Source organism: Gobio gobio, assembly GCF_949357685.1.
Source record: "Gobio gobio genome assembly, chromosome: 25".
NCBI lineage: Eukaryota > Metazoa > Chordata > Actinopteri > Cypriniformes > Gobionidae > Gobio > Gobio gobio.
In genome coordinates, this window is record NC_137121.1 from 11,235,491 (window position 1) to 11,255,572 (window position 20,082).

Here is a 20,082-nt window from a genome sequence, read left to right on the forward strand (position 1 = left end):
CATGCTAATTTCACTGAATCCATCCAAAAACAATGTAAAAACTTCAGTTATGTAATAATGGTGTTCAGTAAAGGACACTATTATGAACAACCTGATTCCTAAATTTCTTAATTCTCCTCCCTCCTTTTAATATTAAACATGTATCACCAATGTTCTTATATCATGTAGTTCTTATTTATCATGTAGATAAATTGAAAAAAGAATAATACACCTGACGGAGTAAAATACTGATGGGGTCAAATATACAGTATATGTAAATATTACAGCATTAGAAGAATTCCCCATATGCAAAAAACATTACATCACATTATACAGTATTTTTTAGAGTACTTGTTAACCATCATTCATAAAACATGGCGGAGTTAACGTCTGACGGAGTTGAGAAATTTAAAAAAAATTTCCACCTTAACCACGTGTTCTACAGAGGAGAAATTTCGTTTTTTCCCTCAGTTGTAGATCAAAATGGCATCAATATTGTTTGTTTAAAATATTTAAAAAATCTATGACGTACAGGACTATGTGTCCTACTGTGAGATCCACAATGAGCAGGAAATAGTGAATGCTCCTCAGAGTTAAAGCTGCCCATGACACTGCCTGATTTATTCAGAATTATAAAAAATCCTGATGGAGTTGACGCAAAGTGAGGACACAACTTTTATAGATATTTTTGAATGGAAATATAATTCAATATTTACTTTTTGTATTGTTTGATATCTTAAAGATCTTCGCCTTTTAATGTAACTGTGTTTTTTTTTATTTGTTGCATTTTTAAACACTTTGTTTGGTAGTTTTACATTGTGACCTCATGCTGAGGACAGGTTAAATTACATGTGTATCTAATTATAGTGACTGCTTTTAAAATAATACTAAAGAATATACACACTATCTATCTAATATATATATATATAGTGAAATAAATATTATAAAATAAAATATAAATGATTAAAAAACTAAAAGAGAGTTGGTTTAATTGAGTGTGTTTTAACCAAATAGTTATTACTCGGTCTTCAAGACATAATTTCTTAATCTGAATGCAAAAACAATTGACATCATTTAATTTCGTTTTCTGTTCTTCACACATAAATGGCTCAAATTATTTGGAATCTTTAATACGAGTTGACGATGGACTACAGTTATGATACGTTTAAATTGTTTTGTATTTCTTTTTTTAGTTTGAAGGCTGTGGTTGCTAAACTGTCCTTGTATGGAAAGATAGAAAAACTTTCCTCCATCACATAGATTTGGAACGACACGAGGTTGTGTAAATAATAACAGAATGCATCTTTAAGCAGTTGGGACCGACCATCACGTATGAGATGGCATCAGAGTTATTCTGGGAAATCCAGCGTGAACCGAAAGAAAGTTTCATTGTGTTGCTGTTGACAGGGGAGATAAACAGCAGCTGAAGGAGGCTCTGATGAGAGGCCGCCTCACGGCCTTTAATGAGCTCTGACTGCACAAGCAGCTGGGCGAACGAGTGAAAAAAGAGACGTACGTGCCAGAGTGCACAATGGCGACGTGTGGTCGCGTGTCACGTGACTACTAACTACTCCAAAGACCTTATTCATGTTTAATGACATGCATTGTCGAGTTCCTACCCGATCCAGTCTATTCATCAAATGGAATTTCTGAGGTAATCAATCGTAAAGATGCCACAGAATTTATATGAACCGTAATAAAGCGGCTACCACTATATAACGACAATGAGTCAGACAAAACTTTTAGGCCACACTTAAAGCTAACAACACCCACAGTAAATGTGAAAAAATATATAGAACTGGAACTGATTCATTAAGTGGATAGTAAAAAGAGGTTCCATACCAAAATGTGTGTAGGTGGTTGGAGAACTGGGGGCTTATGACAGCTGCCGAAAAGGAATGTTTTCAGATACACGCTTTGATGAAAGATTGCTAAGACAAAAATGTTTCCAGTGGAGTTACATGTGCCAATGAAGCAATACATTTGGATGTCTTGTTCACAGTAAAAAAGTCTACAATTAAATACAAATGTACACTACCATTCAAAAGTTCGGGGTCAGGAAGATTTTTTATGTATTTGAAGGATGTCTCATGCTCACCAAGGATGCATTTATTCGATCAAAAATGATGAAATATAATGACAATTTAAAATAACTATAATAATTTATTCCTGTGATGGCAACGCTGAATTTTCAATCTTCTAATATGCCGATTTGCTGCTAAAGAAACATTTCTTATTGTTATCAATGATAAAAACGGTTGTGCTGCTTAATATTTTTGTCGAAACCATGATGGTTCGATTTTTGATGTATAGAAAGTTTAAAAGAACAGTATTTATTTGAAATGGAAATCTTTTGTAACATTATAAATGTCTTTACTGTCACTTTGGATCAATTTAATGCATCCAAGTTGATTAAAAAAACAACAACTTTTGAGCGGTACTGTATGAATAAAATATCAATTAGCCATGATAAGTCACGCTAACATGGCTGGGAGCCTCAGACCAACTGCAACAATGAGCAATTAAAGACATATTGGGATCATTTCAGGCAAAATGGCTGAAAAATCATAAATACAGTCACTAGTAATTTGATTGAATGATTTATCACTTTCGACCAATAGGTGGCGCTGTGACCAAATTATGTGGTGTGGTTGGAGTAACTTGGTAACAATGACACATGCAAAGTTATGCAAAACGGTGGAGGAGATGTTGGAAAAAGTAGGTTTTTAAAAAAAAATCTAAATGGCGGACAGGAAGTTTGGCCGACTATAGCAAAATTTATATCCATGTTCTCAGCATGACCCAAGGAATCTACTAAGACCAGTTTCATTACAATAGGCTAATTTATTTTAAACGCTATTACATTTTTTGGGGGGAAATTTCATTATAACTTTATGTGCATCATGCACATCAATAGTCTATCGACACGAAATCCATAACTTTTTGTCAGCATGGTCTGAAGATGATACGATTAAATTTCTGTGAAAATCGGATCATCGGTATAAGAGGAGTTCGAAAAAGTAGATGACCCAAGGAATCTATTAAGACCAGTTTCATAACAATAAACTAATTGAATCAAAAGTTATTAGCATTTTTGGAAATTTCATTATAACTTTATGTGCATCATGCACATCAATAGTCTATCAACAAGAAATCCATAACTTTTTGTCAGCATGGTCTGAAGATGATACGATTAAATTTCTGTGAAAATCATTTTTGATTTTAGCATTTTTGGAAATTTAATTATAACTTTTGAACACAAGGTGGCACTGCCCCAAAACTTTGAGTACCTTCAGGGCATGGTACAAGTTCTGTAATGATATGGCAATGAGTTTGTAAAATGTAGCATTTTCCGACAAAATTCCAAATGGAAAACGCCCCAAAATGGCTGGTATGGGAAAATTACGCTTTGTTCGACTCCGCACCGAATCTAAAGAGACCAGAGAATTTTTTCATATCTCCTGAACACTAGATGGCACTGCACCAAAACTATGCAGGTGCTCTCAAGTCCTGCTTATCATAACACAAACCAAGTTTGGTCAGAATACGCTATAGTGCTGGAGAGATAAACCCTTACGTTCATTTTGGTGTGCTCTTCGTCGAATTCGTTTGCGCGTTATTCGAGTGTGCTTTGGCAAATTAAAGGCACAATATGTAGTTTTTCGCCACTAGAGGTCGCCTATTCAAAACAAAGGCGTAGCTTGATGACGCTGAGAGGACCGAGTGTTGTGGGAGCGCAACGTGGCCGCTGGAGCGACTGCTAAAGAGAGACGTGTGACACAGCTGGAGAGCAGCAGAGCTTTTATTATACCACAGTCGCCGCTTATGTGCATGTGGGGTAACGCATCGCTGTTTTATCATATTAGATACATTTGAGTGTGTTGAAAATGATGTTATAACGTTACTCTGTGCTCGGCGGCTGCCATAAGACACTTGTTGCACACTGAATATCATATTAATAAATGCTTGACGCTTGTGTTGCTAAATGGCATGCAATTCATTTTGAAATATAGGCTATTGTATGACGGAGAAAATGCTGTATTACTGTACAATAATTAGTTTTCCGTCTATGAATGTACATTTGATATCTATGGATTATGTGTACGTGTCTAACCAAACATACCTTAGCACGCTGTCACAGGCTGGAGAATCCTTTATTTGTGGTGTTCTTGGTTCATTACTGTCTTGATGTGTGTTGTTCACTCTCTTGACTCGAAGGGCGCCGGCGCCCGCACGTGTGTACGGTTCGCGGTTATATTCATCGATCGGGCAGGCCAAGTAACGTCAATAAAAATATATAATTCCAATCAATTGCGGGTGGATGAGAAATGAATCTGTGTTTGTTTGATAAAGACATTTTGCGAGCCCTGGCTGTGGGTTGGGCAATTCATTCTGGTTGCCTTTTGCCACACGCCGTCACTGACGGGGGAGCAGAAGCTCATTAAATATGCAAATCTTATCCAATCCTAGCCGTGGGCGTTTACTTCCAAGTCTTCAGTGCGGCACGCCCATCAAAACCGACCGTGCCCTGAGAGAGCCTCAAAACCAGGGCAGAAAATAGCCTATTACTTATTCATTATGACGTTTTTGAATGTAAAAAACACGCAAACGCAATAAGTTTACCTCAGACAACAGTATAAAAAAAGCCAGTTCATGACCCCTTTAATTAAAAAAATATTTTAAGTCGAATTACATAACTTTTTGTCGGCATGGTCTAAAGATGATCTGGTTAAATTTGTGAAAATTGGAGCAATGGCCTAGGAAGTTAGAAAAAGGGTTTTGGACCCCATTTACACCTGTATTTAGCATCGTCCACTTCAGATCCAATTGACGAAAAAGCATCTAAATACCAAGTGTAAACAGGGCCTTACATTCACACATACTAACAGACGAGTTAGTGCACAATGTGGAAGAGTGTTCACCATTTTATGTAATTTTGCACGTCATCAAAGCAGGAGTTCTGGGCATCAGCCAGTGAGAAAATGATTGACAGCTGCCAATCATCTGTTACGCTTTCACTTCTACACGAACAGCACTGCTTCCGTCTCAACCAGCCCCCCGTCAACTCGTATTAGTCTAGCGTTCACTCATACACGCAGCGTTCTGGATCTAACCAACACAAGTGCTTCCTCAGCCTGAGGTTTATCTGTCAGATCAGCCTCAGGTAAAGCTAAAAACAGACACGTCAATCAAAAGTCCTTGTATAGCAGAGCGTCTAGCCTTTTTAGGCAGAGCAAGATTTCCTCAAAAATTTAAATTAGCCCCCGTCTGCTTTCCATTCAGCCCATGTCGAGATCCCAGCTGAGTGTCTGCCCGTGTCTCTCTCAGGTCCTCCTCCTACACGCCACATTTCCATAAGAATGCAGCGCGCTCTGCATATCAATCCAAACTCTTAATTAAAGAGCTGCTATATTCCTGCTGGCGTCACATACGCGGGAAGTGCGCAGTAGTCCCTTTCTCCCCGTTCTGATGGCGCAGGCTATTTGGAAAGCAAATGAGGGAGGCGATCACAACCCAAACGTGGTGCGCACGTTTGAGGGGCACCTGATGGGGCTTTTGAGCAGCGAACATCAGTGAACACTCCAGTGTACGAAGCCGAGCGTGCGTAAAAAAAACGTCACGTTCGCAATCATGTGCTGGAAGTTACAACCCCAAATCAGAAAAAGTTGGGACAGTATGGAAAACGCAAAAAAAAAAAAAAAAAAAAAGTGATTTCTAAATTTACTTTGACTTGTATTTCATTGCAGACAAAATGAACACAAAATATTTCATGTTTTGTCTGGTCAACTTCATGTCATTTGTAAATATGCATCCTTTCCTGTCATCCAGACCTGCAACACATTTCAAAAAAAGTTGGGACAGGAGCAATTTAGGGCTAGTAATGAGGTAAAATGGTTAAATAATAATGTGATTTGAAACAGGTGATGTCAACAGGTGATTGTAATTATGATTTGGTGCAAAAGCAGCATCCAAGAAAGGTCTAATCCTTTAGGAGCAAAGATGGGCCGAGGATCGCCAGTTTGCCAACAAATACGTGAGAAAATTATTGAAATGTTTAAAAACAATGTTCCTCAAAGAAAGATAGGAAGAGATTTGGATATTTCACATTCAACAGTGCATAACATAATTAAAAGATTCAAGGAATCTGGAGGAATTTCAGTGCGTAAAGGACAAGGGCGCAAGCCTAAGCTAAACAACCGTTATCTCCGATCCCTCAGGCGGCACTGCATCAAGAATCGTCATTCATCTATAAGCGATATCACCACATGGGCTCAGGACTACTTTGGCAAACCTTTGTCAAGTACACCAACACGTAGTTACATCCACAAATGCCAGTTAGAACTGTACTGTGCCAAAAGGAAGCCTATGTTAACAGTGTCCAGAAGCGCCGTCGACTTCTCTGGGCTCAGAGGCATCTGGGATGGACCATCACACGGAAACGTGGAAACGTGTACTGTGGTCAGATGAATCAGTATTTCAGGTATTTTTGGGGAGGAATGGACGCTGTGTGCTCCGGACCAAAGAAGAAAAGGATCATCCAGACTGTTACCAGCAACAAGTCCAAAAGCCAGGGTCTGTCATGGTATGGGGTTGTGTCAGTGCCCTTGGCAAAGGTAACTTGCACTTAGAGATTTTGGAGCATAATATGCTGCCTTCAAGAAGACATCTTTTCCAGGGACGTCCATGCATATTTCAACAAGACAATGCAAAACCACATTCTGCACACAATACAAAGTCCTGGCTGCGGAGGAAGAGGGTACGGGTACTTGACTGGCCTGCCTGCAGTCCCGACCTGTCTCCAATAGAGAATGTGTGGCGCATTTTGAAGCGCAAAATGCGACAACGAAGACCCCGTACTGTTGCCCACTTTAAGACTTGTTTGCAGGAAGAATGGGACACAATTACACCTGAAACACTTCATCACTTGGTGTCTTCAGTCCCTAAACGTCTTTTAAGTGTTGTGAAAAGGAATGGCAACATTACAAAGTGGTAAATGCTTTACTGTCCCAACTTTTTTTTAAATATGTTGCAGGTCTGAATGACCGGAAAGGATGCATATTTACAAAATTACATGAAGTTGACCAGACAAAACATGAAATATTTTTTGTTCATATTGTCTGCAATGAAATACAAGTCAAAGTAAATTTAGAAATCACTTCTTTTTTTTTTTTTTTTTGCGTTTTCCATACGGTCCCAACTTTTTCTGATTTGGGGTTGTATTTTTAAAAGTTTTGAGTGACCTTTCGGTAATGTGTGAAATCTTTAAGTGTGAAGCATAATTGAAATTAAATGTAATTTTTGTGCACGTGGGGAGCGGGAATAAAATAAAAATGATTACTTTAGGAGAAGTACAAAACAGGTTATGTTTACTAAATAGAGATGTCTGTGTATACAAGCAGAACATTAATATACACAATTTAAACATTTTAAAGGCATAGCGTTTACTATGAAAGCTATTTTTTCGTATCTAAACCAAGGGCGAGTCAGTTCACAAGGAGATAAGAAACTCATCTCCAGTCTTTTGGGTCTGAGAACTTGGAGCTAAAGAACACTTTGGATTTGTCCAGCCGAGTTCAGCTTGACGCATTGGATGAAATGGAAAAGTCCTTTTTTATAATGTCTGCCAGTTTGGGCTCCACCTCTGACAACAAGCCAACCAGGTGCTGGACCTGTAGAATGAGAAGAACTGTGATTAATCAGAGCCTGTAGGGAGCAGTGGAAAGGACAAACAAGAAAAATGAAAGAGAAGAACGTACAGCTGTTATATGTTGAGGTACAAGGGTGCCAACAGCAGACACACAGCTTCTCTCTGTCAGATGCCCTTCCTTGACTACCAACGATAACAGATCCTGAAAATTAAAGGGAATTTTTTACTATTTAAATATTTTTATTTATATAATATAATGTCATTTTAGAATGTACTTCATACTTTTATAATACAGAATAATATAATGTAGTATATGCTGTTACATTAGAATTTAATAATTTAATATTTTGTAAACTTGATAGCTTTAACTTTATTTTTTGAATTGACTTTACAATATACACCGATCAGGCATAACATTATGACAGGTGAAGTGAATAACACTGATTATCTCTTCATAATATAATACATAAAACATACCCTAAAATAGAATGTAATAATTTCTTATTATTCTGTAAACTTAAATTTTGTATCTTTAATTTTTTTTTTAAACTTTATATTTTTTTATAATAAATATAATGTAATATAGTAACATAGAATAATATTTTTAAATTATATTTTTATTATATGATATAGTATATGATAAGATTATATAATATTTTAGCAATTTATTAATATTTTGTAAACTGGATAGCTGGCAATTTCACCTTAGTCAGTTCCATAAGGCTGACTGAGAGGAACTCAGCAGTGGTTTCGACTAAAGCTTTGAGCTGTACATCTTCTACTTGCTTCTCTTCTTCGTTCTGTCTCTCTTCTGATTCAGAGTTTCCAGCTGTCCGGCTCTGATGGTATTCAGCGTTGAACTGCAGAATGCGAATAAGACTTCCTAATAATTCTGCACCTGTAATGAATAAACATACATTGAACCCGAAACAGCGATATAAGAGCAAACCTTAAACAACAATGCCTCCCATAAATTTGAATTTGTGTTATTTAGTCAGGGTGTGTTTCGTACTGATATCCATTTGCAGACTGGAGTGTAACGCAGACAGCAGGGCAAGCGCCGGGGCCAGGAGAGCTTTCTGCTCCTGCAGGATGAGAGGAGGGTCGTCCGCTTGACAGAAATCCTCACATACGATCTTGCACACAAATGTCCACACCGCACGACCACACGCTCCATCTGATACTGTAGACAAAGGAAATATCTGAAAACATTGCTACATATTTCATTCGCCTTTTACATGGGCAGTCAAAAAATAGAAAAGCATTCATTTTTATCAATTTTATTACATTATATAATTTTTTTTAGCCTGGATGCCAGCTGAATTTAGCCCCGCCCACAACATTTGAGTTCGGGAAGTTCGGTCTGAACTTGATCCGTTGTGGAGCAACTATGCTGGAACCAGAGCTGTTCGGACCAATCAAATTGTCAGGGTGGGCTTTATACGATGATGGACAGATGATCAACAGTAACGTAATCATCCACGTCACCAAAGAGCACTTGGGTTGAATTCGTTCTAATCCTAAACGGAGAACTTGTTCGTATATGCATTCACCTTTACTATTTCTCTCAGAAATGATGATCGTGTTGGTAAGTACTCCATGTATCCTTAAATAATTTTTTACAACTCCAGCAAATATCGTTTAAACTAATCTTCGTCTTCTTCCAGCGTGCGTGCCGTTGAGTTCTGTTGACAACTATGTGTCGCTCCGTTGCTCTGATTGGTTGTAGGTCTATCCAATTGAGGTCTTTCCTGGTTCAGTTGAAACACACCCCATAATCACAGCCCAATGGAGCAGCATCAGCCTCATATTCTGACTAGAATTGAGTATGACAACGTCAGGCTATAATTTTTTATTAATCATGTTTAATTTCATACATTTTTTTAAGAAATTAAAACTTTCGGACACAGCCTAGTAATCCTAAAGACCTCTGATTAAGGTTGGATCAAAACTCTGAAGGAAAGTGGACCTTGAGAGCCAGAATTGAGAACTTTGCCCTAGACAATATCTGGGGTCGTAACATTTATTGGGGGCTCGTCCGGGATTTGAACCCGGGACCTTATGCATAGAAGAATCATACCCCTAGACCAAAACTAGCATATTAGAATGATTTCTGAAGGATCATGTGACACTGAAGACTGGAGTAATGATGCTGAAAATTCAGCTTTAACATCACAGGAATAGGTTACATTTTAAAATATATTCAAATAGAAATCAGTTATTTAAAATTGTAATATTTCAAATAGTACTGCTTTTACTGTATTTTTTATTAAACAAATTGAGCCTTAAAGGATTAGTTCACAATTTACTCACCCCCATCTCATCCAAGATGTTCATGTCTTTCTTTCTTCATTCGAAAATAAATTACGTTTTTTGAGGAAAACATTCCAGGATTTTTCTTCATATAATGGACTTCAATGGCAACCAACGGGTTGAAGGTCCAAATCAATGCAGTTTCAAAGGGCTTCAAAGGGGTCTACACGATCCCAGCCGAGGAATAGGGTCTTATCTAGCGAATTACCCTATTTCTCATCTTGGATCATACAGAGCCTCTGAAGCCCTTTGAAACTGCATTGATTTGGACCTTCAACCCGTTGGTTGCCATTGAAGTCCATTATATGGAGAAAAATCCTGGAATGTTTTACTAAAAAAAACTGACTTTCTTTTCGAATGAAGAAAGAAAGACACGAACATCTTGGATGAGATGGGGGTGAGTAAATTATCAGGAAATTTTCATTTTGGAGTGAACTAATCTTTTAAGGGCTATCAGAGAAGAAACATCTGAATTTATCTAAAATAAATACATGAACATCTGTATGATTATGTTATTGTCCCTAACAAAATATACATGCTGAATACAAATGAGTGTGTGGGTCTCACCCAGAGCCTGCATGCCCTCTTCTACTGTAGTCAGAAGCTGGAGCGAATGAAGATACACTTCAAGAGCCTCTGGACTCTCTGACCTACAACACAACAATTTGAATATCCCTAAATTCAAATTTCAAAATGAATACTGATGTGAATCAAGGTAGATCATCGTCTCTTAATCTAGCAGACAGGTTGGTAAACACCTCAGACAGACAGACAGACAGACAGACAGACGAGCAGAAGGTCTCATCACCTTAATTAATGTCTCACCTAAGCTGCGTGGCCGCCTCAAGCAGAGAGGACGCAATGTCCTGCTGTTTGTCCTTGTGTGGGTCACTCTCGCTGGGTGGGGCGGACACCCAACTCTTCATTATCTCCTCATCCTCATCAAAGAGCTTATCCACCAGCTCCCCAACCTTGACCAGCAAATCCACTGCAGAGAGACATTTGGACTTTGGTGTCACAATACTTAAGAGGTACACTATTTTTGATAAACTATTAGCTAATATTTAATTAAACTTGCATTAAAGGTTTTCAAGCACATCAAATATCTGTATTTTTGTCGGAAACCTGCAAACTTAATATAAAATATTACATTTAATATAACATTAAATTATGTTTATTGGTAAAAACAAGAAAAATATACATAAAAAAACGTAAGAAAGTTAATAATAATTTTAAATGTTTATTTAATGTTTATTTTTGACCACAAAAAAACGAATAAAATGAAAATAGATAAATGTGAAAAAGATAATACTACAAATAATAAAAATAAACATCAGATATCTATATTTAAAAATTTGGTTTTTATTTTGATATAAACTAATATTCAATTAATTTAATAAATTTTATGTTACATTTAAAATATTAAATTATGATTAAAACTAACTTTATTATATTTTATATGTTAAATATGAACATTTCAAAAAATGTATATATTTAGCTATTTTAAGTTATAGTAAAAAAACGAATCAAACAATTCCCTTTAATTTATAGAAAATATAAATTCATCAGCAACAACTACAAGCCAACATTCAGTCCCAAACAAGCTAGTGAAAAAAGTTAATACAAATTATAATAAATTATAATAATCTAATGTAAAAAACTAACAAAATAAAAACACACAAGAAAAATTTAAGTTAAAAATAACGTTAATAAAAAAACCTAATACATTTTTTTAATAATAATAATTATTATTATAAATGTTTATTGCTAATAAAACAAAACAAAAATCACAAGAAAATGTAAATAAATAAAGTTAATAATGATTTTAAATGTTTAATTAATGTTTATTGCTAAAAACAACACACACAATTTTTAATAAATAAATAATAATAATATTTTTTACATGTTTTAATGTTTATTTCTAATAAGCACCAAATTGAGCAGCAAATCAGCACATTCAAATTCTTTTTTAAAGGATCATGTGACACTCCAGTCTAGTAGTGGCTGCTGAACATTCATGAATAAATACAGTAAACTTTTTAAATTACATAAACAAACATAAATGTTTATTGCTAAAAACAAAACACACACACAAGAAAATGAAAATAAATATGAATACATTAATACGAATTAAAGTCGTTTTTTATTTCTTAAGAGTTTCAGGCACTTTATTGCCCTATTCATTGAAAGTAGCATTAGCAACATCTTTAAACATCACTGACCATTCGTGGAGCTGCTCATGATGAAACACAGACTGCCACACGCCGCGGGCTGCTGCCGTATCCTCTCTAGCCACAGAGGGGCGACATCAGGCTGAGACAAGCATGTTAGCAGGAGCCTAAGAAAGCCACACACACACACCGGCATTCAGAGAAAGTCAAATGTGTCATATATTGAGAAATAGTTTTGTAACAGGGCTTCATCAGAACTGACCTGCAAGTTTCCAAGAGTGTAGGTGGGTCATTGTCTCCGAGCAGCAGAAGTAACACAGCGCTGAGATATCCAGAGAACATGTCCGTTTAATTTAACAGAATTAATAGTACTGTATTTATAAAAGTATTGAATTAATCTGAAGAGAAACAGAAAAGGAGAAAGATGCTCTGTGTGTGTCCATCTCACCCCAAGTCAGAGTTCTGGCTGAGAAAGACACATGTGTCATGGAAACAGGCCATATTACCCAGAATACCGACACAGATTTCCTGTAACGTAACAAATGTATGAAGTCATAAGCAAGCAGCAAGGGAAATATGACATTTAATTCAGCCTTTCGAGCAACATGTAGGGAAGTTACAGTTGTGTAATGACTTACAGTGAGCCGCGGACTGCGCGACTTTGCGATCACACCCAGCAAAATGTCTGGAGCCTTGAACTCTTGAAGAAAGACCGCCACGTCCTGGAGAGAAAAAGCATGTAATGTGTGTATATGGATGATGATGATGGCCATGGAGGAGGGTGCTGAATGCAGTGCGTTTACCTTATCCATAGCCATGTCCCATACTTTACATAAGTCCTCTTCCAGATCATCCGTCAGTTCCATGGAAGAATCACTCGGTCCACTTTCTTGATCTGTCACCATCTGTAAATAATATACACATGTACATATTAAGAAAGAAATGGAGGAGCTGATGTCTTTTGCATTTTATGATATATATATATATGTGCTTTGGTTTTATTTTACATATAAAATAAAGAATAAAATGTATTTATATATTAAATTAAACATAAAAGGGGCTCAAATTATATTTAAATGTAATTAAAAATATAACCACAAAACATAAAACTAAAAAATACATAAAAAGCTACTTTTAAAGCAGCACTAGGTAGTTTTTGCTCTCGGGGTCCCCCTACAGTTGGGAATCTGCAAATTTGAAAAATCGATTTGCATTATAGCTTGAGGCAAGACAAATAAACCAATATCACAGACATGTTAGGTATCCTAAAATATTATTTTGTACGTCTTATCATATGTATTTACTTGCAAGAATGTAGCCCCTCCTCCTTCAGCTCACGCCCGCGAGCAAACGCTGGCCCAATGTTGATCCTCGTCCTGCCTTCAATCCGATCACTTTCTCGTTTCCTCTTTTTGCTTACCTCCGACAAAACCTTTACTTTCTTATTTTCCTGTGCTGCTTTGGCCATGACTATCACATTCGGCAAACAAATGATAGTTTGGCTCGCACGTCCGAATTTAAGGAAGTGGGGATGGTGGTGGAAGTGACGTATATGCTGTAAAGCAGTCGAATTTTGTAGTTCTTTTTTTTCTCGGGTTACTACCCGAAACCTGAAGTTTAAAAATACGATTAAAAACGATACAGACCCCGTCAGGCTATGGCAGACGTGTCATTCAACCTATTGTAAGTCGATGTATCATCACAAGAGGTTTGAAAATATATTATAAAGGTTGAAAAGTTACCTAGTGCTGCTTTAATGAAATACCAAAGACCTTGGCTTACCCACACACACACGCGCACTAACGGATGCACGTGCACACACACGCGTTAATTTTTTAGAATGAAGTCTCATGCTCATCAAGCCTGCATTTATATGATCAAAAATACAGAAAAAAATGTATATTGTGAAATATTATTACAATTTAAAATAATGGTTTTATATTTTAATTTATGCTTTAAAATATCATTTATTTCTATGATGCAAAGCTGAATTTTCAGCAGCATTACTCCAGTCTTCAATGTCACTTGATCGCTCAGAAATCATACTAATATGATGATTTATTATTATTGTTGGAAACAGTTGTGCTGCTTAATATTTTTTATAACCTGTGATACTTTTTTCAGGATTATTTGATGAATAAAAAGTTTAAAAGAACAGCATTTATTTAAAATAGAAATATTTTGTAACAATATACACTACTGCTCAAAAGTTTGGCGTCAATAATTTGAACGAAATTTGAAATGTGTTAAATTGATTTAAAAAAGTGAGAGTAAAGATTTATATTGTTAGAAAAGGTTTATATTTTAAATGCTGTTCTTTTTTACTTTTAATTAAAATATTAAGCAGCACAACAGTTTCCAACATTGATAATAAATCAGCATATTAGTATGATTTCTGAAGGATCATGTGACACTGAAGACTGGAGTAATGATGCTGAAAATTCAGCTTATTTTATTTTAAAAGTATATTAAAATAGAAAACCATTATTTTAAATTGCAATAACATTTCACAATATTACTGCTGTTTTTTTTTTTTTTTTTGATCAAATAAATGCTGCCTTGATTAGCATAAAAGACTAAAAATAGTAATGATACCAAACTTTTGACTAGTATTTAATAAAAATATATATATTTTAAACAAAAAAAATTGGAGGTCAATGACACACAAGTCTAGCATACATGGGATACCTGAATAAGGCGGGTCAGGGTGCTGAAGAGCCAGTGTTTGCTGTACACCGTCTCCCCGATGGCGTCCGCCTCCTCACCGGCCTCAGTCTCATCTTCCTCAGGTGGAGGCGAAGGGTTGCGGTCCAACTCTGGCGAACCTGTGGCTGAGGATCCACAACTGTCTCCGTCCTCCTGAGAGCATCTGTCACTGGGCTCTGATGAACAAATCAGTATATGACATAAATGCATGAACAAACCTCGAAGGGATGATGAGGTTAAAAACGCATGCATGCATATGCATAACCATCAGATAGTCATGTTCATATTCATAGGAGAAAAAAACAAACAGGTCAAAATAAATGTATGCACAAACCTCCAATGCATACCAAATGCATGCAAAACTAACTGTAGATGACTACATGTATGCATTCACTTATCGTGCATGACATAAATGCATGGATAACTCGATATCATAAAGCAAATGCGTACATGTTTACTGTAAATAACGCGTCAATAATCCTTTAACACGCGAGTCCACCACGCTTCAGCAAAATATGTGACATTCGTGCTTACAACAGTTGTGTATGTTTGCTCGAAAAGTTTTGCCGGTTTATTTTTGTAAAGATACACGTTAAACAACGTGGCAAATATTGATTTATTTAAATAAACATTGACTGCAGAGAGTAGCAACACTAGCTTAATAAGACGCACGCATCCGGGACTTACCCATTAATAATGACTTTACACAACCACAACGCTAAAAAGCTAAGAAATATCAATGCGAAAAATGAATTTTAAGCTTCATGGCTTGCTTAACGTTTTGAATAAGCGCACAAAAGTGAATACTTCCGCTCACAACTCCACAGAGCATGATGGGAAGGAATGGAGGAAATAAAAGTGGGTAGAGTGGCATTTGCACGAAAATGACAGAGAACTAAAAGAGTTTACTCTTAAATATACATTTTAAATTTAATGGCTTTTAAAGTGTTTCAGTGTAATTATTCAGCTGAAAATGACTGTCCAGAAACGGAACAGAAGCACTGTCAGATGGGTTACTTATCTGGTTAGGATGAGATGGGGCTTTAGATTGTTTTTAGTCGGAATTCAACTTGTATATCAGTCACCAGGCCTCTGCATTAATATATTTAAACGATTAAGTTACACTTTTTTGTTGTAAAAATGTCTATTTGGAGCTAAAAATTAGATTTGAATGCAGGTCAATGACGGTTTCTGAGCCTCCGTGCGCCCCCTGCTGGAAGAATTCTTGTTGGCTCTTTGTAAAGGTCTATGCTATTTATGTACAGCACTTTGGTCCATTATGGTTTTGAAAGGTCAGAGTTGAGTTTAACACACATTATTTTTTTGAAAATAGGCTCATTTTCCAACTCCCGTGGAGTTAAACAGTTGAGTTTTACCGTTTTCGAATCCATTCAGCCGATCTCCGGGTCTGGCGGTAGCACTTTTAGCATAGCTTAGCATAGATCATTGAATCTGATTAGACCATTAGCATCTCGCTCAAATTACCAAAGAGTTTCAATATTTTTCCTATTTAAAACTTGCCTCTTCTGTAATTACATTGTGTACTAAGACAGAAAATGAAAAGTAGTTATTTTCTAGACCAATATGGCTAGGAACTATGCTCTCATTCCTGCGCAATAATCAAGGAACTTTGCTGCTGTAACGTTACCATGAGTGCAGTGGCGCAATGATATTATGCAGCACCTAGAAAATTGCAACTTTTCATTTTCCGTTCCATCTACACGACAGAAGGGTCAAGTTTTAAATAGGAAAAATATCAAAAATCTTTGGTCATTTTTTGCGCGAGATGCGAAAACTGTAAAACTCTAGGGGAGTTGGAAAATGATATTTTCAATTTGATATTTTCAATTGATATTTTCAATCCTATTTTCAAAAAAAGTGGAATAGAAAAACAATTTACACAAGACAATGTTTTATCCGTTTAGTCTACCTCATTCTCCAAATCAGCAGCTAAATGGTTTATTATTCATGTGCAGGTTTTAGTGTTGAATGTTATTTTTTACTAATCCTCGCCATACATGTACAGAGAAGCTGTTAACACCATGCCATAAATATAAAACTGCATTTTGCGGAAGAACATTGTGTATTGGTTATGCTTCTGTTTTGCATGACTGTGCGGATTAAATGGTTATCACGGTGATGGTTTTTGATGTTCTGTCCTCAACACTAAAATTTTCAACTAAACATCGAAATAAATCTAATTAATAAACTAAATTAACCATTTAAACTAAATTACTGATCGAATTATTGATCTAAAGCCCACACTGTCACTGTATGATAATTGAAATGAACTGATGACATCAGCGTTTTTTCCAGAATGGCTATACAGCTGAATAAAATTATGCTGCATTATTTTCCTGTTTAACACTGTAAAGCTGCTTTGAAACAATCTACATTGTTAAAAGCGCTATATAAATAAAGTTGACTTGACTTGACTCGACTTGACTGGAGGGAACAACCCGCAAACACATAGGAGCAATCGTGTAGTGATTATTATTTTCACCACCAGATGGCGCTGCGAGCTACGCTGACTCTACTTGGTCGCGTGCGCTCTGCTTTTACTTCATGAAGAACGTACGAGAACATGGAGGAGAGCCATTATCGTCAAATATCAAAAGAAACATCGTTATCGCTTTCAAGGTAGTAACATACTAACTCTTCATGTTAAATTAAAGTAATACTGTTTGTATGTGCTTTATTACATGGCTTCAACAGTTGTTTGCACAATATTAAACGTCCCCAAAAGTTCTGCAGTCACATTAAGTAATTTCCACACATCTTAACTAAAAAAAAAAACTAAACAGAGATATAACTTACTATAAAAAACTAAACAATTGCACTTGCAACAATACATTTCCTGAATACACATGTATACAAATTTAATTCACACTAATTTACCTCGAGACATTTCATCAAACACCGTTCAGAGACAGAGGAACTGCCGCCCTCTAACACACACACACACACACACGCACGCACGCACACACACACACACACACACACACACACACACACACACACACATGTAGTGTTTTCATCTTTTATGGGGACTTTCCATAGGCGTAATGGTTTTTATACCGTACATACCGTATATTCTATCCCCCTACACTGCCCCTGCCCCTAAACCTAACCCTCACAGGAGACATTCTGCAATTTTACATTTTCAAAAAACATCACTTAGTCTGATTTATAAGATGTTTTCCTCATGGGGACCTAAAAATGTCCCCACAAGGATGAGGATTTCGGATATTGCTATCTTTGTGGGGACATTTTGTCCCCATAACGTGATGATTACCAGTCCACACACACACACACACACACACACACACACACACACACACACACACACACACACACACACACACACACACACACACACACACACACACACACACACACACACACACACACACACATATGTGGTTTATGGGGACTCCATAGGCGTAATGGTTTTTATACTGTACAAACTGTATATTCTATCCGCCTATACTAACCCTATCTCTAAACCTACCCATTACAGGAAACATTCTACATTTTTAATAAAACATTGTTTAGTTTGTTTTTAAAGCTATTTGGTTTTATGGGGACAAAAGAAGTGTCCTCATAAACCATGTTTACGTTGTAATACCCATGTCATTATACACATTTGTGTCATCATAAACCACATATTCCTGAACACACACACACACACACACACACACACACACACACACACACACACACACACACACACACACACACACACACACACACACACACACACACACACACACACACACACAACCACTGGACTTTTGTAATACCAGGTCAGCGTTTTCCCCTGTGACATATGAAGGCTGGCAGACCCTCCCTGCAGGGTGGGGAGAGAAAGGTGAATGAGAAATTATACAAAAGGGGATATGAAAAAGAAATCCAACAGTACTGAAGCTCTACCTGTAGACCTCTCTCACCTCCACATCATGGAGTGGAGAACATCTGCAGTCTGCGTACTACTTCTACTTCTTCTACTTCATCAAAATCCTACTTTGAAATGGTTCGTCTTTTAATTAGTGTATTTAATGGTTCTTCTTTTATGTACAATCAGTATACTAAGATTTTCAATATTTGAAATGTTATATGTATTAGAATTTGAGTATAAACATCACTTACTAATTAATAAAAAATACTCTAATTTATCAAAAAATGTGAGTAAAATTTGTCACATTTCTTTGAATTGCAAAACTTCCATGACATGTACTTCCAGTAACCATGTCAACAGTGTCTGCAGCATGTGGGGAAACGTCCACTTCAAGACATTCGATGGGGATGTTTATCAGTTCCCAGGCATGTGCGAGTATAACCTGGTGTCTGACTGCCAAAGCCTCATTCGGCAGTTCTCGGTTCACGTGAAGAGAACAGAAAACACCAACGGCCCGAAGATCAGCAGGGTGTCAGTTAGTATCAATGACATCGCCGTTGAGATGACCGAGAAACAAGTCATGATCAATGGAGAAAGGTAAGAATCTGGGGGACCCAACTGCTGTTTATTTGCTCCCACATCTTTAAAAGGGTTTAAATGTGTTCTGGTCAGTTTTTCATTTGAATCTTCTCTCATATTCAGAGTAACACTGCCCATGCATGTCTCAGGGATCCTTGTGGAAGAAAACACAATTTACACCAGGCTCTATTCCAAAATGGGCATCACAGTCACATGGAACAAAGAGGATGCAGACATGGTAAGAGAAAAGGCTATAGTGGCTCATCATGAGCTCAAAACAACTAATTTTTCATTGAGTTTTCATATGGATAATATCAGTTGATTTAAGTTTCACAAACCTAAAATACACCAAACTTGCTTCATTTCCAGATGGACAACAGTTGAGTTAGATGTTGATCTGCTCAGATGGAGATGTCATTCAGTGAAATGATTCGTCAGACTGATTCAAATCTGTAACTTGAGTGTATTTTGAACCATTCATACACTGCCTACGCTGAATATTTTTAATTCATTAAAAAGAGCCTGCTTAAAAGTATTATTTGTTTGTGAATTGGACCACACTGCTAGTGCTAGTTCTAAAAAGAACTGTTTTGTTCCGCATTAGTTGTGTAAAAATGTAACATCAATGTCCGGTGGTAAAACCATAGATATTCCCTGTCAGTACATGGGGGTCTGTTTTGAAAGCGCGTGGGAAAACGGCAACCGGAATGATTCGCTCACAGGGCTTGCAAAAGGTCTTTATCAAACAAACATAATGACTTATCTCTCATCCACCCGCGATTGATTGG

General features: G+C 36.7%; 2 protein-coding genes across 3 annotated transcripts in view; one reads left to right on the plus strand and one right to left on the minus strand.

The window, feature by feature from the left end:
- Nucleotides 1-7,156: 7,156 nt before the first annotated feature.
- saal1 (serum amyloid A-like 1) lies at nt 7,157-15,655 on the minus strand. 2 transcript variants are annotated; one of them, XM_079808700.1, is made up of 13 exons: nt 15,505-15,655; nt 14,800-14,993; nt 12,915-13,016; nt 12,750-12,833; nt 12,560-12,639; nt 12,374-12,433; nt 12,163-12,278; nt 10,766-10,928; nt 10,508-10,590; nt 8,640-8,810; nt 8,332-8,525; nt 7,737-7,829; nt 7,157-7,649 (listed from the first exon to the last, which is right to left on the minus strand). In XM_079808700.1, exons 1-13 carry the CDS (start codon nt 15,506-15,508, stop codon nt 7,554-7,556), a joined length of 1,440 nt encoding a protein of 479 aa, XP_079664826.1. In that variant the 5' UTR covers nt 15,509-15,655; the 3' UTR covers nt 7,157-7,553. The 2 variants fall into 2 exon arrangements, with proteins under 2 accessions (XP_079664826.1, XP_079664825.1); XM_079808699.1 differs by having other exon boundaries at nt 7,321-7,649; nt 15,152-15,642.
- Nucleotides 15,656-19,043: 3,388 nt separating this feature from the next.
- The window catches only part of LOC307121811 (mucin-5B-like), a gene marked incomplete at both ends in the record, with an annotated part of 47,194 nt that continues 46,155 nt past the window's right edge, over nt 19,044-20,082 (plus strand). Inside the window, 2 exons of the mRNA XM_079809570.1 lie at nt 19,044-19,312; nt 19,418-19,532. Of these exons, the coding sequence (XP_079665696.1) occupies nt 19,044-19,312; nt 19,418-19,532 (384 nt within the window). The remainder of the gene's footprint in view (nt 19,313-19,417; nt 19,533-20,082) is intronic.

What these genes read in the sequence shown, in the direction of transcription:
- saal1 (XM_079808699.1), bottom strand. Translation starts at nt 15,173, where the DNA reads ATGCATTTGGTATGCATTGGAG. An exon ending in CCCTGACCCGCCTTATTCAG is followed by an intron (nt 13,017 to 14,799) that starts GTATCCCATGTA and finishes TATTATTTACAG; the next exon opens with ATGGTGACAGATCAAGAAAG. An exon ending in TACCTCAACATATAACAGCT is followed by an intron (nt 7,650 to 7,736) that starts GTACGTTCTTCT and finishes CTCATTCTACAG; the next exon opens with GTCCAGCACCTGGTTGGCTT.